The 27,188-nt window shown below is 44.1% G+C and overlaps 1 protein-coding gene across 2 annotated transcripts in view; it reads left to right on the plus strand.

Moving 5' to 3' along the window:
- Nucleotides 1–6,153: 6,153 nt before the first annotated feature.
- Nucleotides 6,154–27,188, plus strand: part of BST1 (bone marrow stromal cell antigen 1) — a 32,513-nt gene continuing 11,478 nt past the window's right edge. The window contains exons 1-7 of one of the 2 annotated variants that reach the window (XM_025386807.1): nucleotides 6,154–6,553; nucleotides 10,995–11,121; nucleotides 12,999–13,134; nucleotides 17,288–17,370; nucleotides 20,990–21,066; nucleotides 21,413–21,505; nucleotides 25,927–26,013. In XM_025386807.1, coding sequence (XP_025242592.1) covers nucleotides 6,375–6,553; nucleotides 10,995–11,121; nucleotides 12,999–13,134; nucleotides 17,288–17,370; nucleotides 20,990–21,066; nucleotides 21,413–21,505; nucleotides 25,927–26,013 — 782 coding nt within the window. In that variant the 5' untranslated portion in view covers nucleotides 6,154–6,374. The remainder of the gene's footprint in view (nucleotides 6,554–10,994; nucleotides 11,122–12,998; nucleotides 13,135–17,287; nucleotides 17,371–20,989; nucleotides 21,067–21,412; nucleotides 21,506–25,926; nucleotides 26,014–27,188) is intronic. The other variant, XM_025386808.1, reaches the window with a different exon arrangement.

Here is a 27,188-nt window from a genome sequence, read left to right on the forward strand (position 1 = left end):
TTTTGAGGGTTTGTGAGGTATGAAAGACTTCTTCCCTCAAAACAAACTCATCCCCCATTACAATAAACAAGATGAATATGAACAAAATGAAAAAGGAGTAAACCATGAGGGAAAAGAGAAAAGAAGAGGAGTTGTCAGGAACAGAATTTGGGATGATGGAAAGAAAATGAAGAAGGGGTAACAATTTAGTTGGCCAGTGAAGGACGAAACCTCAGCTGGCTAGTGGGGAAAGAGAATGTAAGCTGTGAAGAAAGTTGTTTGATACCATGAACCCTCAAAAGAAAGAGGAATTGGAAGAACAGTCTGTCACTAAGATGGAAGTGGTAGTGAATGTAGGGCTGGAAGTCAAAAAAGTAGTTGGAAGTCCAAGAATGCCCTCCCTAATCCTATGCAGCAATATATTTCCTGAAGAATGAACCAAAGATTCTAGGTTGTGGGGTACCAGGCATTGCTGAGGCCAGAGCTTCTGCTAAAAATGTGGTGAGAGAGGAGGGATAAGTGAAAATCTTTATACTGAATAGTGAGATTCCTCCATCCACCTTCCCCCACTCAGCTCCACATTGCTAGCATCCAGGATTATATCCTTCCAGGTAGAAAATAGGAATATTAGGCCAGGCACAGTGGCTCATGCCTGTAATCCCAGCACTTTGGAAGACCGAGGCAAGTGGATCACGAGGTCAGGAGATCGAGACCATCCTGGCTAACACAGTGAATCGCCGTCTCTACAAAAAATACAAAAATTTAGCCAGGTGTGTTGGTGGGCACTTGTAGTCCCAGCTACTCAGGAGGCTGAGGCAGGAGAATGGTGTGAACCCAGGAGGTGGAGCTTGCAGTGAGCCGAGATCACACCACTCCACGCCAGCCTGGGCAACAGAACGAGACTCCGTCTCAAAAAAAAAAAAAAAAAAATAGGAATATTACTCTCTGGAAAAATGGACTGTCGAAGAGAAAATGACAGGAATCTCTTAGTGATAAAGTGCAGTATGTTAATCCTACAGGGCAGCCCACCCTTTGATAAATTCTAACCATGTGCCTTGAGCCTGCTTCTAATTAGTGCCTGATATGGTATGGCTGTATCCCCACCCAAATCTCATCTTGAATTGTAGTTCCCACAATTCCCTCATGTCATGTGAGGGACTCGGTGGGAGGTAATTGAATCATGGGGGTGGGTCTTTCCCATTTTCATAATAGTGAATAAGTTTCACAAGATCTGATGGTTTTATAAAGAGGAGTTCCCCTGCGCAAGCTCTCTCTTGCCTGCTGCCAGGTAAGACGTGCCTTTTGCCTTCTGCCATGATCATGAGGCCTCCCTAGCTATGTGGAACTGTGAGTCCATTAAACCTCTTTTTCTTTATAAATTACCCAGTCTCGGGTATGTCTTTATCAGCAGTGTGATAATGAACTGATACAGTTCCTTATATTTTTCTGTGTTTGTAAAAATAATCAGCCAAAAGTCATCAGTTTATTTGAGGGAAACTTCTCACATTAAAGTCAGTCATCAAAATGGAAATATGGCATTCAAAGGAAACAGACGTTGGCAGAAGAAAATTTAAAAGAAAAATGAGGCCGGGCGCGGTGGCTCAAGCCTGTAATCCCAGCACTTTGGGAGGCCGAGGCGGGCGGATCACGAGGTCAGGAGATCGAGACCATCCTGGCTAACATGGTGAAACCCCGTCTCTACTAAAAATACAAAAAACTAGCCGGGCGTGGTGGCGGGCGCCTGTAGTCCCAGCTACTCGGAGGCTGAGGCAGGAGAATGGCCTGAACCTGGGAGGCGGAGCTTGCAGTGAGCCGAGATCGCGCCACTGCACTCCAGCCTGGGTGACACAGCGTGAGACTCCGTCTCAAAAAAAAAAAAAAAAAAAAAGAAAAATGAAAAACCTACATCTGTAATAAAAGCCTCAGAAATATTCACAAAACAGCAAGAGAAGATTATAAAAAGCAAGAAGACCTGAACAGGTAGAACACAACTGTGTATATGTATATATAGATATAGTATAAATAAAAAAACAGTAGAGAAGTTGGAAGATAATGATAAATTTATATTCAAGAAAGTATAAGAAGACAAAGTAAATAAAAAATAGAAGGGGAAAATATAGAAAATTAGGGACTAGGAAATCTAACAAGGAAATCATTCCTATATGAGTAATAGGAATTTCAGAAAGAGAAAACAAATTTGGAGGAGGGGAAATTACCAAAAAATTGACAAAATATCTCAGTATTTAAAGACATGAGTTTGCAGGTTAAAAGGGCTCATGGATTGTCCAGTACAATGAAAAACAACTACCTTTGCCCAAGTTCATCTCTGAAATTTCATACTCCTAAGAATAGAAGGAAATTCTGAAAACTTTCAGATGGAAAAAAACAGCCCAAAGAACAAAAAACAAAACAAACAACAACAAAAAAAAGGTCAAATAAACAGGAATAGGAAAATGGGTTCAGATTTCTCAACAGCAACACAGAAAACAATGGAACACAGTCTTCAAATTTTTGAAGGGAAATGCTTTCCAATGCAAAAATCTTCCCAACCAAATTCTCAATCAAATGTGAGGTTAGAATAATGATACTTTGAATTCTTATGCAAAAATCTCAGAAACCCAACCAAATTCTCAATTAAGTATGAAGGTAGAATAATGATATTTTGAATTTTTATGCAAAAATATCAGAAAGTTTAGTCCCTATGTATCTTCTCAAGAAGCTATTGGAAGATGTGCTCCATAAAACAAGAAAGAGGAGGATGTGAGATCTAGTTATATTACTTTGTTTTTATGATGCTCATAAAGACATACCTGAAACTGGGAACAAATAGGAGGTTAATTGGGCTGGGTGCGGTGGCTCATGCCTGTAATCCCAGCACTTTGGGAGGCCGAGGCGGGCAGATCACTAGGTCAGGAGATCGAGACCATCCTGGCTAACATGGTGAAAACCCGTCTCTACTAAAAATAGAAAAAATTAGCTGGGCGTGGTGACGGGTGCCTGTAGTTCCAGCTACTCAGGAGGCTGAGGCAGGAGAATGGTGTGAACCTGGGAGGCAGAGCTTGCTGTGAGCTGAGATAGCACCACCTGGGCCACAGAGCAACTCAGTCTAAAAAAAAAAAAAAAAAAAAAGAAGGTTAATTGGACTTACAGTTCTGCATGGGTGGGGAGGCCTCAGAATCATGGCATGAGGTGAAAGGCACTTCTTGAATGGCAGCAGCAAGAGGAAAATGAGAAAGAAGCAAAAGTGGAAACCCCTGATAAACCCATCAGATCTTGTGAGACTTATTCACTATCACAAGAATAGCACGGGAAAGACCAGCCCCCATGAATCAATTACCCCCACCCAGCTCTCTCCCACAACACGTGGGAATTCTGGGAGCTACAATTCAAGATGAGATTTGGGTGGGGACACAGCCAAACTATATCACTCCACCCCTGGCCCCTCCAAATCTCATGTCCTCACATTTCCAAACCAGTCATGCCTTCTCAACAGTCCCTCAAATTCTTAACTCATTTCAACATTAGCCCAAAAGTCCACAGTTCAAAGTTCCATCTGAGACAACGCAAGTCCCTTCTGCCTATGAGCCTGTAATATTGAAAGCAAGCTAGTTACTTTCTAGATAATGATTACCTCCAGGGTAAACAAGAGGTTTACAACAAATAAAATGTAATAACGTCCCAAACAGAATAATGTCCCAAACAGAAACATCAAAAAATAGCATATAGGCATTGTATTAGTCTGTTCTTGCATTGCTATAGATGCCTGAAACTGGTAATTTATAAGAAAAAGAGGTTTAATTGGCTCACAGTTCTGCAGGCTGTACAGGAAGCACAGTGGCTTCTACATCTGGAGAGGCTTCAGGAAGTTTCCAAATGTGGTGGAAGGCAAAGAGGGAGTGAGGGGTCTTACCCCCCCCCTTTTTTTTTTGAGACGGAGTCTCACTCTGTCCCCAGGCTGGAGTGCAGTGGTGATATCTCAGCTCACGGTACCCTCCACCTCCCAGGTTCAAGCGATTCTCCTGTCTCAGCCTCCGGAATAGCTGGGATTACAGGCACATGCCACCACACCCAGATAATTTTTGTATTTTTAGTAGAGATGGGTTTCACCATGTTGGCCAGGATGGTCTCGATCCCTTGACCTCATGATTCCCACCCACCCCCCTGGCACCAGACTCCAAAAGTGCTGGGATTACAGATGTGAGCCAAGGTGCCCTGCCAGTGCTACACAGTTTAAAGCAACCAGATCTCACTCACTATCATGAGAACAGCACCAAGGGGATGGTGCTAGACTATTCATGAGAAACCCATCCCCATGATCAAATCACCTCCCACCAGGCCTCACCTCCAACAGTGGGGATTACAATTTAACATGAGATTTGGTGGGACAAGCCATACCAGGGATGCATGAAAGGAAAATCTTGGGTTTCCAAAATTACTAAACTAAAGGGAAAAGTCAGGCTGGGAACTGCTCAGGGCAAACCTGCCTCACATTCTATTCAAATCATGAAGCTGCTCACTGAGATATATGCATAGTCTGATGGCCCCCTTTGGAAAGGTTTATCAGAAACTCAAAAGAAGGCAACCATTTGTCTCTTACCTACCTGAGACCTGGAAGCCCCCTCCCTCCTTCAAGTTGTCCCTGCCTTTCTGGATGGAACCAATGTACTTCTTACATACATTGATTGATGTCTCATGTCTCCCTAAAATGTGTAAAACCAAGCTGTGCCCTGAGCACCTTGGGCACATGTTGTCAGGACCTCCTGAGGCTGTGTCATGGACAAGCATCCTCAATCTTGGTAAAATAAACTTTCTAAATTAACTGAGACCTGTCTCAAATTTTGGGTGTTCACACATGTTATTTAGAAATATGGAAGTAAACACCAGGAACAAAACTTGAAAGGATTAAAAATGCTTACCTCTGGAAAGTGGATTTAACTTAAGGAGGAACTGAACAGGAGAAAGCAGATTTTGGTTATAGAAAGAAAGAGATTCAAATAAAACAGTACAGAACACCTGTTCTGTCCTCCCTTGTGTTTATCAAGTGCTTGCCAGGCACTCAAAGTTCATTGCTGTCATTACTTTAAGAATTGAGGACTTGGGCCTCCACGTGGTATTCTATTAATACTGGCTCTCTTAAACTGACTGTCTCCAGGATTTTGCATCTATCAGGAAGGGAGATTGTGACCTCTAACAAGTTACAGTGGGCAGTAGGTATCCATGGAGAACTGGTTCCAGGACCTGGACAGCAAAATCCACAGATGCTCAAGGCCCTTATATTAAATGGTGTAGTACGGTATTTGCACATCCTCTCCTATAATTCACATCATCTTCAGATTCCTTATAATATCAAGTACCATGTAATTGTTACATAAGTAGTTGTTACATTGTATTATTTAGGAAATTATGACAAGGAAAAAAAGTCCGTACATGTTCAGTACAGAGGCAAGCATTCTTTTTTTCCTCAAATGTTTCTCATCCGTGGTTAGTTGAATTTGGATGATGAATCCGCAAATCTGGAGGGCCGAACATGCTTAACTTCCCTAAGTTTAAACATTGCTAAAGTGAGAATAATTATAAACTTAGCTAGGAAGGGTGTTGCGGAAAGCAATGAATATTATACTTGCAAAGTGCTTGGCACGTTATTGTGGTTATTATTTCCTGAAAACAAACAAAAACCACTTATTGGTTGGTGTGAAAGAGGGCATCTGTCAAAGTTGTTGTCCTTTGGAGCCAGAAAAGTCTTTCTTCTATGATGACTCACCTCTCCTCACCTCTCCTCCAACCTCGTGGCTTCTTTGGGGCTCCCTCCCGGAGGACACCGGTCAAGATTAGCCTGGGCCACAGTGCACCGGTCCTGTTCTGGGTGATGTTCCAAGCTCACTTTTTTTATTTTTTTATTTTTATTATTTATTTATTATTACTTTTTTAGACAGGGTGTCACTCTGTCGCCCAGGACTGGAGTGCAGTGGTGCCATCACTGCTCGCTGCAGCCTCGATTCCCTGGGGTCAAGCCTCCTCCCATCTCAACCTCGCAGGTAGCTGAGACTACAGGTGCGCACCACCAAGACCGGCTAATTTTTATATTTTTTTGTACAGAGGAGGTTTGTTACCTATATGTTACTCAGGTTTGTCTCGATCTCCTAGACTCAAGCGATCCGCCTGCCTCGGCCTCCCAAAGTGCTGGGATTACAGGCATGAGCCACCGCACCCCGCCCCAAGCTCAGTCTTGAAATAGACTGGAACGGGAAACGGAAAACAGCAAGGTTTTCCACCGACCAGCGAGAGTCGCTCCGACAAGCGAGAGTCCCGCCCCGCATCAGTTTGCGGAGCCGCCTTAGTAGAAGGAGAGAAGGGGAGTCGAGAAGGCACGGGACTGGAGGGACCGAAGTTCCCCGATGGCGGCCCGGGGGTGCGCGATCTGGCGGCTGCTCCAGCTTCTGCTGCTGCTGCTGCCGCTGCTGGCTGAGGGCGGGGCGCCCGCGCCGTGGCACGGGGAAGGCACCAGCCCACAGCTGCGGGACATCTTCCTGGGCCGCTGCGCCGAGTACCGCGCACTGCTGAGCTCGGAGCAGCGGTGAGGCCGCGGGCCGGGTGGGAAGGGGAGCGGGGGGCGGCGGGGGGCGGCGGGGGGGGGGGGGGGGGGGGCAACAGTGAAGAGAGCCTGGGGAGGGGATTACTGGAGCTAAAGGTCGGGGTGAGGGGACAATGAGAGAGGCCTTCAGGGGAGAGGTGAGTGTGGAGACAGCGATGGTCCTGAAGGATGCGGGCAAGTGAGGAGGGGACTGTGAAGTGTGTCTGCAGGTGAGGGGTGCGCTGTGCGGGGTCTAGAGATGAGGAGAGTGTGTGTGTGTGTGTGTGTGTGCGCGCGCGCGCGCTGAGGGGGCTGTGTGTATTCTAGAGGTGAGGGGTGTGTGTGTGTGTGTGTGTCTGCTCTAGAGGTGAGGGTTTGTGTGTGTGTGCTCTAGAGGTGAGGGTTTGTGTGTGTGTGCTCTAGAGGTGACGGGTGTGTGTGTGCGTGTGTTCTAGAAGTGAGGGGGTGTATGTGTGTTCTAGAGGTGAGGGGTGTGTGTGTGTGTGTTCTAGAAGTGAGGGGTGTGTGTGTGTTCTAGGGGTGAGGGCTGTGTGTGTGTGTGCTCTAGAGGTGAGGGTTTATGTGTGTGTGCTCTAGAGGTGAGGGTTTGTGTGTGTGTGCTCTAGAGGTGAGGGGTGTGTGTGTGCGCGTGTGTTCTGGAAGTGAGGGGTGTGTGTGTTCTAGAGGTGAGGGATGTGTGTGTGTTCTAGAAGTGAGGGGTGTGTGTGTGTGCTTTTGAGGTGAGGGGTGTGTATGTGCACTCTAGAGGTGAGGGGTGTGTGTGTGTGTTCTAGAGGTGAGGGGTGCGTGCATGTGTGCATGTGTTCTAGAGGTGAAGTGTGTGTGTTCTAGAAGTGAGGGGTGTGTGTATGTGCTCTACTAGTGAGGGGTGTGTGTGCACTCTAGAGGTGAGGGGTGTGTGTGTGTTCTAGAGGTAAGGGGTGTGTGCATGTGTTCTAGAGGTGAAGTGTGTGTGTGTGTTCTAGAAGTGAGGGGTATGTGCTCTAGAGGTGAGGGGTGTGTCTGTTCTAGAAGTAAGGAATGTGTGTGTGTGCTTTAGAGGTGAGGGGTGTGCGTGTGTGTTCTAGAGGTGAGAGGTGTGTGTTTGTGTTCTAGAGGTGAAGGATGTGTGCATGTGTTCTAGAGGTGAGGTGTGTGTGTTCTAGAGGTGAGGGGTGTGTGTGTGCACGTGCACTCTAGAGGTGGGTGTGTGTGTGTGTTCTAGAGGTGAGGGGTGTGTGCGTGTGTGTGTTCTGGAGGTGAGGGGTGTGTGTGTGTCCTAGAGGTGAAGTGTGCATGTGTGTGTTCTAGAGGTGAGGGGTGTGTGTGTGCACGTGCGTTCTAGAGGTGAGGGGTGTGTGCGTGCACTATAGAGGTGAGGGGTGTGTGTGTGTTCTAGGGGTGAGGGGGGTGTGTGTGTTCTAGGGGTGAGGGGTGTGTGTGTGTTCTAGAGGTGAGGGGTGTGTGTGTGTGTGTTCTAGAGGTGGGGGTGCTTGCATGTGTTCTAGAAGTGAGAGAGGTGTGTGTGTGTTCTAGACATGAGGGGTGTGTGTGTGCACTTGCACTCTAGAGATGAGGGGAGTGTGTGTGTGTTCTAGAGGTGAGGGGTGTGTGCATGTGTGTGTTCTGGAGGTGAGGGGTATGTGTGTGTTCTAGAAGTGAGGTGTGCATGTATGTGTTCTAGAGGTGAGGGATGTGTGTGTGCACGTGCATTCTAGAGGTGAGGGGTGTGTGTGTGCACTCGAGGTGAGGGGTATGTGTGTGTTCTTGGAGTGAGGAGTGTGTGTGTGTGTTCTAGAGGTGAGGGGTGTGTGTGTGCACGTGTGCTCTAGAGGTGAGGGGTGTGTGTTTTAGAGGTAAGGGGTGTGTGTGTTCTAGAAGTGAGGGGTGTGTGTGTGCGTTCTAGAGGTGAGGGGTGTGTGTGTGCACTCTACATGTGAGGGGTGTGTGTATGTTCTAGGGGTGAGGGGTGTGTGTGTGTGTTCTAGAGGTGAGGGGTGTGTGTGTGTTCTAGAGGTAAGGGGTGTGTGCATGTGTTCTAGCAGTGAGGGGTGTGTGTGTGTATTAGTCTGTTTTCACACTGCTATGAAGAAATACCACAGACTGGGTAATTTATACAGGAAAGAGGTTTAATTGACTCACAGTTCCTTATTGCTGGGGAGGCCTCAGGAAACTTACAACCATGGCAAAAGTCAAGGCAAAGGAGAAGTAGGCGGCTTCTTCACAGGACGGGAGGACAGAGCGAGTGCAAGTAGGGGCAAATGCCAGACACTTATAAAACCATCATATCTTGTGAGACTCACTATCAAGAGAACAGCATGGGGGAAACCACAATCATGATTCAATTACCTCCCATCTGGTCTCTCCCTAGACACCTAGGGATTATCGAGATTACAATTCAAGATGAGATTTTGTTGGGGACACAAAGTCTAACCATATCTCTGTGTGTGTGTGTGTGTGTGTGTGTTCTAGAGGTGAGGGGTGTGTGTGTATTCTAGAGGTAAGGAGACTGTGTGTATTCTAGAGGTGAGGGGTGTGTGTGTGTGTTCTAGAGGTGGGGAGTGTGTGTGTGTTCTAGAGGTGAGGGGGGTGTGTGTGTTCTAGAGGTGAGGGGTGTGTGTTCTAGAGGTGAGATGTGTGTGTGTTCTAGAGGTGAAGGGGGTGTGTGTGTGTTCTAGAGGTGAGGGGTGTGTGTGTGTTCTAGAGGTGAGGGTGTGTGTGTGTGTGTTCTAGAGGTGAAGGGGGTGTGAGTGTGTTCTAGAGGTGAGGGGTGTGTGTGTGTGTTCTACAGGTGAGGGGTGTGTGTGTGTGTTCTAGAGGTGAGGGGTGTGTGTGTGTTCTAGAGGTGAGGGGTGTGTGTTCTAGAGGTGAGGGGTGTGTGTGTGTGTTCTAGAGGTGAGGGGGTGTGTCTGTGTGTTCTAGAGGTGAGGGGGGTGTGTGTGTGTATTCTAGACGTGAGGGGTGTGTGTTCTAGAGGTGAGATGTGTGTGTGTTCCAGAGGTGAGGGGTGTGTGTGTGTGTTCTAGAGGTGAGGGGTGTGTGTGTGTTCTAGAGGTGAGGGGGGTACGTGTTCTAGATGTGAGGGGTGTGTGTGTGTGTTCTAGAGATGGGGGGGTGTGTTCTAGAGGTAAGATATGTGTGTGTGTTCTAGAGGTGAGGGGTGTATGTTCTAGAGGTGAGGGGTGTGTGTGTGTGTTCTAGAGGTGAGAGGTGTTTTAGAGGTGAGATGTGTATTTGTTCTAGAGGTGAGGGGTGTGTGTGTGTGTTCTAGAGGTGAGGGTGTGTGTGTGTGTTCTAGAGGTGAGATATGTGTGTGTTTGTTCTAGGGGTGAGGGGGATGTGTATGTGTAGTCTAGAGGTGAGCGGTGTGTGTGTGTGTGTGTGTGTGTGTATGTGGTCTAGAGGTGAGGGATGGGGGTGTGTGTGGTCTGGAGGTAACCGGTGTGTGTGTGTGTGGTCTAGAGGTGAGGGATGTGTGTGTGGTCTAGAGGTGTGGGGTGTATGTGTGTGTGAGTGTGAAGGAGGGTGGAGAGGTATCCCTCTAGAAGTGAGGGTGGGGTAGAGGTGAACTGGGTAACAGCCCATTGCCACCCAGCAGATGTTCGGTCTGAGCCCTCAGAACCCAGAATGTGGTCTCAGGTTGGAATTCCTTGAGTCCAGTCCTTCCGGAATTCAAATTTCAGAACCCCTAAATCTGGAGGATTTCTGAAGTTTGGGTCTTTCTTACCAGCGCTGCATTTCTTACTGATTTTTGTTCCTTCTGTGGGCCCCCCTTTTCTTGTGTTTGCGATGTCTTTCTTGTGCTGATCGTTTTTACTATCGCACATTTCAGGCAAATAAAAAACAGCAGAGAATAATATAAGAACCACCTGTGTTACACACCACCCAGTATGAGAAACAGAAAGTCACAAATGCCATGGGAAATATTTTTTGAAAACTAGGATGGACCTCAAGAGGGGCTGGCACTGGAGGGTGCACCTGCTTTGCCAGGGGTGGAAGCCTCTTGCAGCGTTGGTCCTCCCTCCTAACATCACACATCCTGCTGGCTGGCCTGGCTTCACCTGGTCTCTGAGGTCCACAGTGGACCTGAACAACGAGACTGCCCCCACTGTTAGTTCTAAATGAAGAGGCACCTGCTGTATAGTTTACTGAAATTGTCACCTCCTGCTAGGTGCCATTTCTACTTGTCTTTGTGAGCCTGGGGGCAAGGCTGTATTCCTTAGCGCTGAGAAATCTGTGCAGTGCCTTCTGAGAGGCAATTCCAGTGTCAGATTTCTGAATCTGTCACCTGAGCCGTGATAATTTGTTGTCTTTTTTGTAAGCCTACTTCCGCAGAGTCACTATATGACAAAATCTCTTGTAGAGCTCTTAGAGAAATGGAAATACTTCACATTACATCGTGATGTGCATGTGTGTGTTCTTCCCAACTTGTACTTTTGCACAGGAACAAGAACTGCACAGCCATCTGGGAAGCCTTTAAAGTGGCGCTGGACAAGGATCCCTGCTCCGTGCTTCCCTCGGACTATGACCTTTTTATTAACTTGTCCAGGCACTCTATTCCCAGAGATAAGGTAATGCTACAACCGTCTTGGGTAAAACTTTGTTCTCTGTCTCTACAGAAATGGATGGTGCATGGGCCAGGTGTGAGATTAGCTGTCCCCTGCATCCTGCAATGTCACAGAAACATCAGGCAGCACACATAATGTGTGTGCTGAGCTCTCTGTGGGAAGCTAGCTTTGTTTCTGTATTAGTCCGTTGTCACATTGCTATAAAGAAATGCCTGAGACTGGGTAATTTATAAAGAAAAGAGGTTTAATTGGTTTCACAGTTCCACAGGCTGTACAGGAAGAATGGCAGCATCTACTTCTGGGAGGCCTCTGGGAGCTTTTACTCCAGCGGAAGGCAAAGTGGGAGCAGGTGTCTTACATGGCACGAGCAGGATCAAGGGCAGAGGGAGGTGCCACAGGCTTGTAAATAACTGGATCTTCTGAGAACTCCACCAGGAGAACAGCACCAATGGGGGAAATCCGCCCCCATAATCCAATCACGTTGCACCAGGCCCCACCTCTAACATATGGGATTACAATTTGACAAGAGACATAAATCCAAACCATATCAGTTTCCAACAGTGATTCTATATCTCCAGCTGGTTGTGGGCAGAAGAAAATTTCCTAAGTTTGCAAGTCAGTGTGAGAATCAGCACAGGGACATAGGGACATAAGGACATGGCTGCACCTGTCACACTGGGCCTCCACATCTGGTCAATTCTAAATAACCTTCATCCTAACTGGCCCAATGGCCTGAACCTTGAGTAATTCAGAAAACTCTCAATCTCAGTATCCTTCTGGGAGACCAGTCTCTCCATTTAATGGGTCTTAAGATTATATTTATTCAGTACCAGTTGATTTAAGAAAACCACATATCTATATTCTGTCTATACTCTAAGGTCTAATAAAGTGAAAATAAATGAGAAAATTTCCATAAAACCCTTGCTTAAAAAAATACCTCAAGTTTAAAGAATGCTAGACACCATTTTTGTTTCTGTGACATAAACATTCTTAACCTGATTTTTTTTCCACTGTGTGTTATTTGTAAAGGCAAGTAAATGGAACTGTGAGGTTCAAAGATAGAAGAGACTGAAAACATGATTTTGAGTATATGCTGTTCTTTGAACCTCGCTGTCTTCCTGTCACTAAAAGCGCGGAAGCCAACTTTTTTACCTTCTCTTTCAGAGATTCGGTGCTAGTTGATGAACTCAGTAAATACTTCCTGGGCTATTTGTTTGCCCAGTCATTGGTGCTAAGGGTTAAGGCTGTAACAGTGAAAAACAGCCCCCACCCTTGGGGACCTTCTAGTCTAAATATAAACTGATTGGACTACTGAGGATCAGATGAAATAGTGACTGGGGCATTTGGGTTATTGTTATATGAAAACACTATAGTGGAAACTATGAAGTATGGTATGAAAGCAATGTGTTTTTGAGGCACTTGACACTTTAGGAAGTGCTTTCTGTGGCTTCATATTATCCTGGCCACAGCTGTGGAAGAAGATAAAGGGCTCATGCTCTGCATTTTCCAGAAGTAGGAACTGAGAAACAGGGAGATTGCATGCCTTGGTCAAGATTACATATCTAATACATGACAGAGCCAGGATTCCAGCCCAGGTCCCTTGATCATTCTTAATGTAGGGAATCTTACCACATGCATGTATATTTAGTACTAGTGAGAAAATATTCCATTAACATTTGCACGATACCCTGGGAATAAAGGGAGGAGAGATGCTAGCAGTCTTTGAATGAATAAATAAAGACAACGAATAAGAACGTTCAGTTGTTGTGCAGCAGGTCAGAGTTGAATGAGAACTGGATTGCCCGACCTGCCTTGATGATGCTGTGCCTGAAGAGCCTGATCTTGTGTTGTATTTTGATGTTTTGTTTGTCTTTCCTTAGTCCCTGTTCTGGGAAAATAGCCACCTCCTTGTTAACAGCTTTGCAGGAAACACCCGTCGTTTTATGCCCCTGAGTGATGTTCTGTATGGCAGGGTTGCAGATTTCTTGAGCTGGTGTCGACAGAAAAATGCCTCTGGTAAGACTCCTGCACAAATCACAGGAAACTTAAGAGCTCCTATTTACTATGCATTACCATTTGTGCTAAATGCTTTCATATGCATTTATTTCAATTGATCCTCTCCGAGTCCTCTGAAATAAGTGACAAGAATAGTTAATAATAACAATACTGGAGAATACTTACCTTTTGCGGGTGCCAGTCTAAGCACTTTGTGTGTGTGTGTGTGTGTGTGTATACACACATATATACATATAAATGAGTGTGTGTGTATATACATATATATATATACACACACATATATATATACACACACTCATTTAATGCCCACAACAGCCTCATGGGATCCTATCATAATCCCCATTTTGATAAATGAGGAAACTGAGGCACAGCAAGATTAAGAAAACTGCTCGGGGGGCATAGCTAGTAAGCAACAGACAGTCTGACTCCACAGCCCATTTTCTCAAGCTTGCACAACTCTGCCTTACTATCCTCACTTGTCCAGAGGGGGAAGCTGAGGCTTAGAGAGGTTAAATGACTGGAAGTGGTAAGGCTGGGTCTCAGCCCTGTCCTGATGGATTCTGAAGCCTGTGCTCTTTAACACCACTCCAGGCCGCCGGCAGATATTTCGAGATCCAAGTTACAAGGAAAGTTAGAGTCACAAGAGCTGGCCTGAATGCTCTGCAAACTCTCCTCATTCATCCAACTGTGGTGCTAGGAGCTGGAGACACAGCACTCCCTATCTTCGGGGAGCTTATAGTCTCATGGGGGGCATTAGCTCGAGTGATATAATGCAGGAAAAATGGTGTTCTGAGGAGTAGCAGAGTGAGACACCAGCCTCACCAGGGCATCAGGGAAGCTTCAGGAGGGAGGCTAGCAAGGAAAGGAGGTGAGGGAGTGTTCCCATCATGAAGACTGGAGATCCTTCCTGGGTATCAGAGTCACTTCAAAAGTTAACCTAATATCAGGCCGGGCATGGTGGCTCACGCCTGTAATCCCAGCACTTTGGGAGCCCAAGGTGAGTGGATCATTTGAGGTCACGAGTTCGAGATCAGCCTGGCCAACATGAAGAAACCCCATCTCTACTAAAAATACAAAAAAATTAGCCAAGTGTGGTGGTGCATGCCTGTAATCACAGCTACTCAGGAGGCTGAGGCAGGAGAAACCCTCGAACCCTGGAGATGGAGGTTGCACTGAGGTGAGATCACACCACTGCACTCTCACCTGGACGGCAGAGTGAGACTCGGCACAAAAACGAGAAAAAGAGTTAACCTAATATCAGTTCTGTTTATTTCTGCTCCATTTGTCCATCAAACTAAAATTTATAGTGTCTACTATGTGCTTGACCCTCATCTTCTAGACAGTAGGAACACAGCAGAGAATGAAAGAGGAAATTAATACCTCATGCTTACATTATAGGAGGGCAGAAAAAACAATAAACAGGCAAGTCAAATATATAGTCTGTCTTAAGATTATAAGGACTATGGAGAAAAATAAAACAGGTAATAAGGACAAAAAAGGTTGAGAGTAGAGGGCTGGGGAGAGGAAAGTGTTGCATTTTTACCTAGATGCCTAAGGAAAACCTCACTGAGAGGCTGATATTTGAACAACGAGATGAGAAAGAACATTTTCTGACGGGAGAACAGCAATTGCAGAGACCCTGAGGTGGGAGCATGTGTGACATATTTAACAGCAAAGAGGACAGTGGGCAAAGAGGAAAGTGCAAGCTATGAGGCTAGAGGAATAAAGAAGGGCCTGGTGGCACAGGATGTTGTGAGGCCTCTGCTTTTCACTGTGAGTGAGATGGGCAGCATTGCAGGTTCCAGGTCAAATGGACACAGCCAGTCTTTCAATGGAGAATTTCCAGGAAGTTTTTGTTTGATGATGCTGCAGAGGGTGGGGAGAAGGAGGGGAGGAATGTGATGAAAAACACATAAAGAAAGGAAGAGCATTCCAGAAAACCACCAGTTATTTCTTCCTCACTTCGCTGCCCTTTTCTATCTATGCCCTCCTATCAGGGCTCTTTGTGTCAGAAAGAAGCGAACTCCAGCAGTTCAGGTCAGCCAAATAACTGTATGTGTATGTCATGGAATCCTGTGGGGCCAGTAGCAATGGTGATGAGGTTTTTTATTTATTGACCCAGAAAGAGGCATATTTTTAAGCGAAAAATAAACTTACATAACCCTGTGATAGGTATGAGGCTATTCAAATAGAAACACATATACACAATACATCTATGAAAATATACACACAGAAAAAAGTCAAGAAAATAGCAAACCCAAACCATTGACAGCAGCTCTTTTTTATTTTATTTATTTTTATTTTAAAATCAGTGTTATTTTTTGAGACAGGGTCTCACTCTGCCGCCCAGGCTGGAATGCAGTGGTGTGATCCTAGCTCATTGCAGCCTTGAACTCCTGTGCTCAAGGGATCCTCTTGCCTCAGCCTCTTAAGTAGCTAGACTACAGGCACACACCACCACACTAGGCTGTTTTTAAAATTATTTTTGTAGACATATGGTCTTGCCATGTTGCCCAGGCTGGTCTTGAACTCCTGACTTCAAATAATCCTCGTGCCTCAGCCTCCCAAAGCACTGGGATTACAGGCATGAGCCACTGTACCTGGCCTTGGTTCTTTTTTCAAATTTTTATTTTTATTTTATTTTTGATTGACAGATGAAAATTGTATATATTTATGGCATACAATGTGATGTTTTGATACATATATACATTGTGTAATAATCAAATCAGGGTAATTAGCATATCCATCATCTTAAACATTTACTATTTCTTTGTAGTGAGACGTTCAAAATCCTCTCTACTAGTTATTTTGAAATATGCATACACTATTGTTAGCTATAGCCACTCTATTGTGCATTACAGCCCCAGCGCTTATTCCTCCCATGTAACTGTAACATTGTTGACCAGTCTCTTCCCATCTCCCTTATCCATTCACCTTCCCAGCCTCTGGTAGCCACTATTCTACCCCCAACTTCTATGACATCTGCTTTTGAAGATTCCACTTTCAAGTGAGATCATGCAATATTTGTTTTCCTGTACCTGGCTTATTTCACTTGACATAATGTCCTCCAGGTTCATCCATGTTGTTGCAAATGGCTCAATAGTATTCCGTTATGTATATATGCCATATTTTCTTTTTTTTTAATGGAGTCTCTGTCTGTCGCCCAGGCCAAAGTACAGTGGCATGATCTCAGCTCACTGCAGCCTCCGCCCCCCAGGTTCAAGCAATTCTCCTGCCTCAGCCTCCTGAGCAGCTGGGACTACAGGTGCATGCCACCACACCCAGTTACTTTTTGTATTTTTAGTAGAGATGGGGTTTCACCATGTTGGCCAGTCTGGTCTTGAACTCCTGACCTCAGGTAATCCACCCACCTCGGCTTCCTAAAATGCTGAGATTACAGGCATGAGCCACTGTGCTCGGTCTATTTTCTTATCTATTAATCAGTTGATGGACACAGATTGATTCTGTATCTTGGCTATTATGAATAATGCCATTAATAGCAGTTCTTGCTAGGAATATGAGGTCAACTTGTAGATCAGAAATTTTTTTTCTTTATAGAGTATATGGTAAGCATGTTCCACATCCCATTGATCTGCTGGGGTCTTTAATCTGTCCTTAAACATTTTTAAATGTAATATATTTTGACATTTTGTATATTTTTCAATTGTATAAAATTTCTGTTCTCTGGCTAAGCATTATCGCTCTTAATCCTTTTTTTTCCTTGCATTTACTACTAAGATAATGGCTAACGATTTAATTTTTGGAGACGGCACTTCTCCCAATAAAGCAGAGGGTTTTTGTTGCTGTTTGTGAGTTTTTAAACATTACTTTACTAGTGCTCCAGTAGAGAAATAACCCAGCTAATATGCTGAGGCTCAGTGGTCAGCTAGGCTCACTCACTAGCCAGCTATTTAGTTCTCTGCCTTCCTCACATTTGTGGTGAGAAAAATGACCAACGTCTTTAGTATCATGGACAAGGTGGTCCCTCACCAGGCTCCTTGTGGATCAAGTGGGAAGAACTGTGGATGTTAAACTTGTACACATTGTACAGAATGGAGGCTAAGTGCGCGTCATGGAACTGGGATATATTGTAAGTTAATTCTTCTCTGAGATAATCTTTGGAATAAAATGTGTTTGTCTACTTACCCCTTAGGACTCGATTACCAATCCTGCCCTACATCAGAAGACTGTGAAAATAATCCTGTGGATTCCTTTTGGAAAAGGGCATCCATCCAGGTAATGCTGGGATGATATCTGAGTGGTTGAGCGTGTGTGGGACCCATAGAGATGGAACACAGTGATTCAGAGTCTGGGCCCCAGGTCATCAATCAACTTCTCTGAGCTTCACTTTCCACTTTTACCACATCATGATTCATGCTCTTTGCTATATAAAGTTGTGAGAATTTAAGGAAATAAAATGCTTAATGCAGTGCCTGGCACAGAGAAAACATTCCATGAATGTTCACTATGCATGAGGCTTTTAATTAGTCATTATTATTTCCATTATGTCATGGTTATCATTAGTATTTCAAAGCAATGATTTCGATTGCTACATAAAATGGGGCAACTCCTGCTTTATGGAAGACCCTAGTACACCTGAGATCAAGTTGTGGGGATCAGAAATGTTCACAAGACTAATATTAACGGGAGAGGAACTGATAGGAGATGGAGGATAAGCTGGAGACACAGAAATGGTCCCCTGAAGGTAGGTCTGTTTCCCAGAGAATGATGTCACCAGAACTGATGACAGCTATCAGTAGCTATAGCATGCCAGTGACTACAGAATTCTCTGTCATGAGAATCAGAATAAAGATTACAAATAAAGAGGGTTAAGTTCTTAGTTCAGTGCCTGGCAAAGAGCTGTTGACTATTAAACATTAGCTAGGTTGACCAGGTGGATGTCAGGGCACTTCCGCCCACCACCGTCAACCCCATTTCAGGACTATCCATGTCTTTTTTGGTCTCATCTTCTACCCTAGATCCTCAGGTGTCCACTAGGTAGATTGTTAGTCAGGGTGAGAAGGACCTTGGCCAAATCCTCCATGGTGGCTGCAGTTTGGAGCTAAGCAGAGGATCCCTCCCAGATAAAACATATTCTGTTTATTACTGTGCTCTGCTGCCTACCCCAAGAGAGCACCATTTGCTCCCACTACCTGTAGGTTTCATCTTGAGCACAGACTTCAGTCAGTTGGCAGCAGCTGCCAGAGCCCTTCATTGAGAACTGGGAGGCTACAGAGATGTCCTCATCTGAAAGTGGGATCAAACAGTAACTCAGGGGAGATGTCAGCATTACATGTAAAGGAACCATTTATTTTACCCAGTGGGTCTGCCAGACTTTCAAGTGTGTGCTGCAAACCACCACCTTATACTTCCTCCAATTCTATAATGGAAATCTAATACTAGTGCCCACATTTTTGAGCCCTTGGCATTTGCTGTGTAGTCGAAGCATGAGGAGAATTAGTGTGGTATAGTGATGAGAAGCGGATTTGAACCTTAGCAGATAAGTATTCAATAAATGTTAGCAGTTATTATTTTAAATATTTTCATCTTTTTTTTTGAGACAGAGTCTCACTCTGTCGATCTCAGCTCACTGCAACCTCCGCCTCCCGGGTTCAAGTGATTCTTCTGCCTCAGTCTCCTGAGTAGCTAGAACTACAGGCGCGTGCCACCATGCCCAGCTAATTTTTGTATTTTTAGTAGAGATAGGGTTTCACCATATTGGCCAGGCTGGTCTTGAACTCCTGACCTCGTGATCTGCCCGCCTCAGCCTCCCAAAGTGCTGGAATTAAAGGCGTGAGCCACTGTGCCTGGCCAAATATTTTCATCTTNTTTTTTTTTTTTTTTTTTTTGAGACGGAGTCTCGCTCTGTCGCCCAGACTGGAGTGCAGTGGCCGGATCTCAGCTCACTGCAAGCTCCGCCTCCCGGGTTTACGCCATTCTCCTGCCTCAGCCTCCCGAGTAGCTGGGACTACAGGCGCCCGCCACCTCGCCCGGCTAGTTTTTTGTATTTTTTAGTAGAGACGGGGTCATCTTTATGACAATTATATGAGGCAGAGACTTTTATCAGGTAATAACGTAATAAAATACCTTATTTTACAGATAATAAAGTAAGGTACAGAGAGGTCAAGAAGCTTGACTAGGGTTATGGAACTGACAAGTAGGGGAGCTAGGATTTGAAACCAGGCAGGCTGACTCGAGATCAGACTTTCAACCACAACGTTATACAGCCTCATTGCATCTGCATACTTTTTATTTTTATTTTTATCTTTTTTTTTTTTTTTTTTTGAGACAGAGTCTCTCTGTGTCACCCAGGCTGGAGTGCAGTGGCACATTCTTAGCTCACTGCAACCTCCACCTCCCAGGTTCAAGCAATTCTCCACATCAGCCTCCCGAGTAGCTGGGACTGCAGGTGCATGTCACCACGCCCAGCTAATTTTTGCATTTTTAGTTGAGACAGGTTTTTGCCATGTTAGCCAGGCTGGTCTCAAACTCCTGACCTCAGGTGATCTGCCCACCTCAGTCTCCCAAAATGCTGAGATTACAGGCATGAGCCACCATGCCTGGCTCTGCACACATTTTTTTAAAAAATATTTTTTTTCTTTTTGTCAGTGTAATAGCTGCTCATAATAGTGATTGACACATACAGAAAATATAAATTAATCACCCACATTCCTACCACCTAAAGGCAACCCATTTAGCATAGTGGTGACCAGGTATTGGCATTTAAGAATTTAACTATGACTGTTAGCACTATTTGGAAGCAATCTGAGACATGGATAACATGGAGTACATTGTTTGATATTGAGTATCATTTTGCTAGGGAATGAACCCAGCCACCTATACATCAGTGCCACATATTTCACCTCTACACCTCCTTCATTCTACTATAAACATTTTATGAGGGAAATTACATGCTCCAGTAGTATTTTGAAGTGGAGATTTTGTAATTTCTGTAGACCTGTCGCTCCGTTGGGAATCCTAGACTTCGGCCCATGTATTTTTAACACAGTAAAGCTCATGCTCCTCCAACGACTGTTGCATTTTGCTTTGAAAGTAAGCACTTCCTATGCTATTGCAAATACTGTAGACTTTTACTAATGGCTGGTTAATATTTCAGACACTTAAGTATCACAGTTCACTTACCATCCCCTTGTTAAGTATTTGGTATTGGTTATAATATTTCAGTATTACAAAGAATGCTGCACCACACATCTTTGTGCACAATGCTCCTGGTAGTCCTTAGTGCTGTTTGCCAGATAATTCTGGCTTGTCTTTTGAGCCCACCGTTTGCACTTCCCTGCCTCATGAAATTATTTACATGTGACTTACACTGGCCAATCAGTTGCAAGCGGGAGTGATGTGTGTGACTTTTGGGTGGAAGCCTTTAAGAAGTGGTCCATGATTTGTCACTGTCTCCTCCCTTTCCTGACAATCAGAGATTTTGCAGATGTGTCCCAGAATGAGGACACGTGCAACAAAACCCCAGTGGGCCTGTGATAAACATGTAGTGTGAGCATGATATAAATCATTGTTGTTCTAAAGTCACTGCAGTTTCGAGGTTCTTTGCTAAGGGAGCATAACCTATTTTATTATAGCTGATAAGATACTGCATATTTTCTATTATCTTCTTGGGGTAGATTCCCAGACATGGATTACTGAGTCTATGAGTTTTTTGACATTTCAAGGCAATTTGCTTTCCAAAATAAACCAATTTGCATTTCTACTAAGCCATATGAAATGCCACATTTATCATATCCTTGCCATTATTTAGAACTGACAATTTGTAAAAATGCTCATTTCATAGCAGAAAAATGTCACGTCTTTATTTGCTAAAAATACTTGGTTCTTCTCATAGTATTCAAAGGATAGTTCTGGGGTGATCCACGTCATGCTGAATGGTTCAGAGCCAACAGGAGCCTATCCCATCAAAGGGTAAGAACACCAGCACATTCAAACACAACAGAGAATGCCCAAATATTTATTTAATTGTTTTAAACAGAGGCTAAAGAAAATTATCCTAGTCCCCATCTCATGCTTGCTTCTGTAAATTCAGGTAAAGCAAAACAGATCAATGACCTGGTGATCAGAGCCATGTCTATAGAGTTAAACCATTAACAGCTGATGAATACTGGAATAAAAAGTAAACTAAAAATAAAAGCTAAAGAAGAAAAACTTCTAAAAGCCCTTTATTTTTTAAAGAAGAGTAATGATAAATTAACTAAAAACTGAAATGGAAAAAATATCATATTGCTTTAGGGCTTTAAGAAATGTTTCTCAGTTTTTTTGCAGATTATGAAATTCCAAACCTCCAGAAGGAAAAGATTCCACGAATTGAGATCTGGGTTATGCATGAAATTGGGGGACCCAATGTGTAAGTTATGGTGATATTGATGATGATAATTGCACAAGTTTGTTTTTCTTGATTATGATATGATCAAGTTCGTTTAACATTTTCAGTTTGGGGGAAATGACAGCCTTCTTTGTTTCTAACGGGGTTGGTAGAGAAAGACAGAAGCTTGACTTCCTGGGAACGCCACTAGTCAGTCCCGAGCCCAGAGAGAAAACCTCCTTTATCCGGGATATTCTTCTCAGCCAGCAAAGACAGTGTTCCTTTCTGAGTGACTTGGGTAGCTTTGGATGGGCGAGTTCCTTACGCATTTGTGAGGGTCTAAGTCATTTTCTCCTTCTGGTCATTTGAAATTCAAAAGCCCTCACCAGTGGTTCTCAGAATTAACCTAAGGACTCTATAATTAAGATGTCATTCTCAGAGAACAACCAGCTCTTCAACTGGGTCTTGAATAACTGGTTAAGAAAACTTTTATGATCCACATTTTCTGGGAAGCCACATGAGTTTATATATAAATGCAAACTTAAACTCATCCTTCTCAGCACTGAAGGGCACTGCTGGCACAAACTCAAGATAAAAAAGTTAAATTGATTTGGTTTAAAGACAAGCCAACGAGGCCACAGCCTAAATAAAACTGGACAGCCATGATGGAGCTTCAGAAACAAGCTGGGGCCTTGTCCTTCAGAACAGTCCCTCTGTGCTACCTGGAGGAAGGTATTACTAACCCCAAGGAGTGGAGGTCCAATTGAAAGTGTTTAGGAGAACCTCAGTGAATTCCCTGTGTCCGTGTCAGCCCCCAGGACTCTCTAAGACTCACCATATAAGGGGTAATTTTTCCCCTGTCCCTTGGGCAATAGATCGTGATAAATTTGCGAACTACTTAATTATACCAAGATCTGCATTCCCCTTCTCAGAAGACAAATTATACTTATTTTTGCATGAAAAATGCATATCGTTGGTCTAATTTTTGTGAGAAGTTGCTCTGTCTAGAAGTTATACTTGCTTGTTATTTTACTGTATCTGTCAGAGAAAGCACAAAACCTACCTCTAATGAGATAAGGAGATTGGCATTCAACGTCATCTCAGCCCATCATTTCTGCTGTATGAGAGGTTACAAAAGGAGTCAGAGCACCTAGTAGTACATTTGAGCCACAGGGTGGAGGTGCAGGTCATGATCTAAGGAAGTAGGACTCTTGGCTCAGATTTTAGGGAAAACATATTAGCACCATAGTTAATAAAATTATAATGTATTAGGGATTATTATTGTTAAATAAGTAGATTTTAGCTGCTCTTGTCACACAAAAAAGTAACTATGTGAGATGATAGATGGTTAATCTGCTTTGCTATAATAACCAATTTACTATCTATATGTATCTAATGACATCATGCTGTACATCTCAAATATACAAAATAAAACTTATTTAAAAAATAAAACTCATAAGCAAAGAGCTAAACACAGCATGGCTAACACCTGATTGTGTTTAGCATGGTTTGGGCTGCCTTTATTCAAATAAACAGTTTATAGTTATTTATTTATTTTTTGAGACAGAGTTTCGCTCTTGTTGCCCAAGCTGGAATGTAGTGCAACCTCAGCCTCCTGAGTTCAAGTGATTCTCCTGACTCAACCTCCTGAGTGCTGGGATTACAGGTGTCCACTAGCACGTCCAGCTGATTTTTTGTATTTTTAGTAGAGGCAAGGTTTCACCATGTTGGCCAGGCTGGTCTCGAATTGCCGAACTCAGGTGATCCACCTACCTCAGCCTCCCAAAGTGCTAGGATTACAGGGGTGAACCACCATGCCCGGCCTTTATAGTTATTTTAATAACACATTCACTTATCTCTGTGTCCAGGTGTCCTGCAGCCTAAATGTCGTTGCTTACTGAAAAAAAAAATTCTAAGTAGTGAGCCTGGCCCAGAGTAAGGCATTGTCCCAGGTATTGGCAAAGTTCTAAAAAATGATGTTATTCAACACTGTGCTTTCTTCATTCCTGTAATGCCTGGAATTCCACTTCTGTAAAAATTTCCAGTTGCTCATTTCCTCCCTGTACACTCCCACTCTATTAATTTTATGGTGGTGAGGCTGTTTACCATCCCATTTCATGTAAAGTCAGGGTCCTGTTTGTAATATATCGTGCCTAATAACCACAGTTGGTGGTGGTGTGTATCTACCTCTGTTTGCATTTGTAAATTCTCCCTGCTTGATTGTGACGATTACTGAAAGCGGGTAAGAATCACTGTTGGAAACACATGAAAAAATGCTCATCATCACTCACCATCAGAGAAATGCAAATCAAATCCACAATGAGATACCATCTCACACCAGTTAGAATGGCAATCATTAAAAAATCAGGAAACAACAGGTGCTGGAGAGGATGTGGAGAAATAGCAACACTTTTACACTGTTGGTGGGACTGTAAACTAGTTCAGCCATTGTGGAAAACAATGTGGTGATCCCTCAAGGATCTAGAACTAGAAATATCATTTGACCCAGTCATCCCATTACTGGGTATATACCCAAAGGATTATAAATCATGCTGCTATAAAGACACATGCACACGTATGTTTACTGCAGCACTATTCACAATAGCAAAGACTTGGAATCAATCCAAATGTCCATCAGTGACAGACTGGATTAAGGAAATGTGAAAATGTGGCACATATACACCATGGAATACTATGCAGCCAAAAAAAAAAAGAATCAGTTTGTGTCCTTTGTAGGGACATGGATGCAGCTGGAAACCATCATTCTCAGCAAACTATCGCAAGAACAGAAAACCAAACACCGCATGTTCTCTCTCATAGGTGGGAAATGAACAATGAGATGACTTGGACACAGGAAGCGGAACATCACACACCGGGGCCTATTGTGGGGAGAGGGGAGGGGGAAGGGATAGCATTAGGAGATATACCTAATATAAATGATGATATAATGGGTGCAGCACAGCAACATGGCACATGTATACATACATAACAAACCTGCATGTTGTGCACATGTACCCTAGAACTTAAAGTATAATAATAATAATAATAAAACACACACACACACACACACACAATCACTGTTGGTACGAGTGTGGGAAATTGCCACTCTCATACTTTATCAGGGTGTAATTTGGCCATTCATATAAAAGCCTTAAACTGGATTCAAATCTTTGATGCCAGAAAACCTACTTTCAGGAATTTATGCCAACGGAACAAATAATTAATAATGTGTATGAAAATGAAGTTCCAGTCAGTGACTGTCTGGGCTGGTGGCATGGGAGGTAAGAATTTACCAAGACAGTTGTAGGTAAAGAAAGACAGATTTATTAGAGAAAGTACGAAAATATGTTGCAAGGGTGCAACTGGCAGGTCAGCAAGAGACGAGCTGACTGCAGGGAGACAAAGGCTTACTGGGAATTTTATAGAACGGTGCTTGTGCTGTGTGCTGAAGAGCACTTGTGCAGTTCTGATAGCACCAAGGTTGCAGTGAGCTAACTTGCCTTTTTCTATCAGCTGAGCGTCTGGTGATAGGTGGCCTTGGGAAGGTTGTGAGTTATTTGTGCAGGAAGCCTATGTGCCCTGGACCATGAAGAAGGTAGACTTATAGCTTATCTGCTTTGTCTTTTTGCTTTCCCCTGCTCCTGCCAGCCTGACTCCGTTTTCCTAATTAGGACTCCACACCAACAAAGTTTGTTCTAGTGTAAATGGCATTGAAATAAAAGAATCAACCTAGGTCTTCAACAAGAGAGGACGGGTTCTATGAGTGTTGGTCTGTTTATGTAAGGGAGACCATGCTGGAGCTAAAAATAATGGCAGAGAAGTGTGTGTGTTTGTGTGTGTGTGTGTGCAGATGGGACCTAAAACAGACTACAAAACACATTGGATAGCAGAGACCCATTGCTGTATTTTAAAAATCTTGCAGAAATAAATATATTTTAAAAGTCTAGACCTATATACACCAAAATGTTAACAGCAGCTATCTCTAGGGGTGTGAGATTTGGGGTAATTTTTTAAAATTTTTGTTTGTTTGCATTTTCTAATATTTTTAAATTTGTATGTTTTGGTGGTTACTTAAAACTTCAAATGAATATACTGTAGTGTAGGGTGAACAAATTGGCAGGCAGCAATGTGCCGAGCCCCTGGAGCACATTGCAGATATGTGTCATTGTCTGGGGACAGACTACACAGGTGGCTGACACCACGTGCATGCACTGGCCCTGGCATTCCCAGCGCTCCCGGCTGCCCAGCTTCAGGTCCGGTGCTGGGGTCTTCAGAGCATCATCTCCTGGGTCCTGCAGGTTTACCAGAAGCAGCCCTTTTTAAACCAGAGGCATTCCTCTTTTCTTTCTGAGAGTAGAATATCTAGGAGCACATGGTCAAAAGAAATTATGATTAACCCAGAAACAACTTCCTCTTCCACCTCTTATTTGCTTACTTTTTAATTATATATTTTTATGTTTTAGGGAATCCTGCGGGGAAGGCACCATGAAAGTTCTGGAAAAGAGGCTGAAGGACATGGGGTTCCAGTACAGCTGTATTAATGATTACCGGTAGGTGGCCTATATATCAATGTGTACTTGTAGAGGTGGTGTGTGATTTTGGAGGAGGTGGGCTGCCGAAAAGGTATTGCTGGTTCTCAGCTCTGAAGGCCATGGGGTGGTGTCTTCTGGGTGGCCTCTTGGTGTGGAGGCAAGGAGCACCTTCTGGCCTGGGTTTGGCCAGGGCCCCACCTACTGCTCTCCAGAGTCCATCTCCATGGCATTTAAAGGACACACAGAGCATTACTTTCTCATTTGCTCATGCCCAGTTCTCTCCTCACTGTGCTTACTGTGCAGTGAGACACGGGAGGACAGAGACTGATGAGGTTCCTATGTCTTTGGATCTCTGTGGGATCCTTGTGCATGACAGGTGCTAAGGTGGGAGTTTGTTTGAGATATTTACAGACACATCTTGACCACAGACCAATAGGAAAATAATAGTAACTACCACTTGGTGAGCACCTATGGGCCAGACCCTTTATATACTTATAATCAGATATCATTTATGGGCCTTCTTGCTTGTAATTCTTTTTAAAAAAAACTTGGCTCAAGCCCTAAGGTAGTTGCAAGCCATCTCTGGACTCAGATGCCTGCCTCTCACCCTCTCTGCCTCAGCCCCCAAGACTGTGGACCTGCTGATTCTGCAAAGGGCTGGAATCCTACACTGCAAAAGCTGAGTGGCTTTCTTGAACATTTCTGAGTGTCGCAGGGTGGAAATGATGTCAGTGGTCTTCTCTTGTTGCCCAACACCCTTGATTATCCTGCTTCTCTGCCACTCTCTGCCTTCCCAGCAGCCCCATGGACTGGATCATTCTCCCAGCTGAGCAAAGCACCCTAAACATGTAAACCACTCCCTCCCATTCCATGCCTCCTCAAGACAAGGAGCCCCTCAAGGCTGTTCTGTTACCTGTACCTTTTACTCATATATTATTGCCAATGCCCTCAAAAGTTAGATGTTGTTTATCACCCCCTCTTAAAAACAAAACAAGGGAAATGTCCTTTTCTGGAAATATAATCTATGTACAGAAAAATATACAAAACATGAGTACACAGGTGGATGAAGCTTCCCCCATTTAGCGCATACCTGCAGCCAGCCCTCAGATCAATAAACAGAACATAACCAGCATCCCCAGAGGCTCCCATTGGCCTCTTTTGGTCACCAACCCCATAGTAACCACTCTCCAGAT

Source organism: Theropithecus gelada, chromosome 5 (assembly GCF_003255815.1).
Source record: "Theropithecus gelada isolate Dixy chromosome 5, Tgel_1.0, whole genome shotgun sequence".
Lineage (NCBI taxonomy): Eukaryota > Metazoa > Chordata > Mammalia > Primates > Cercopithecidae > Theropithecus > Theropithecus gelada.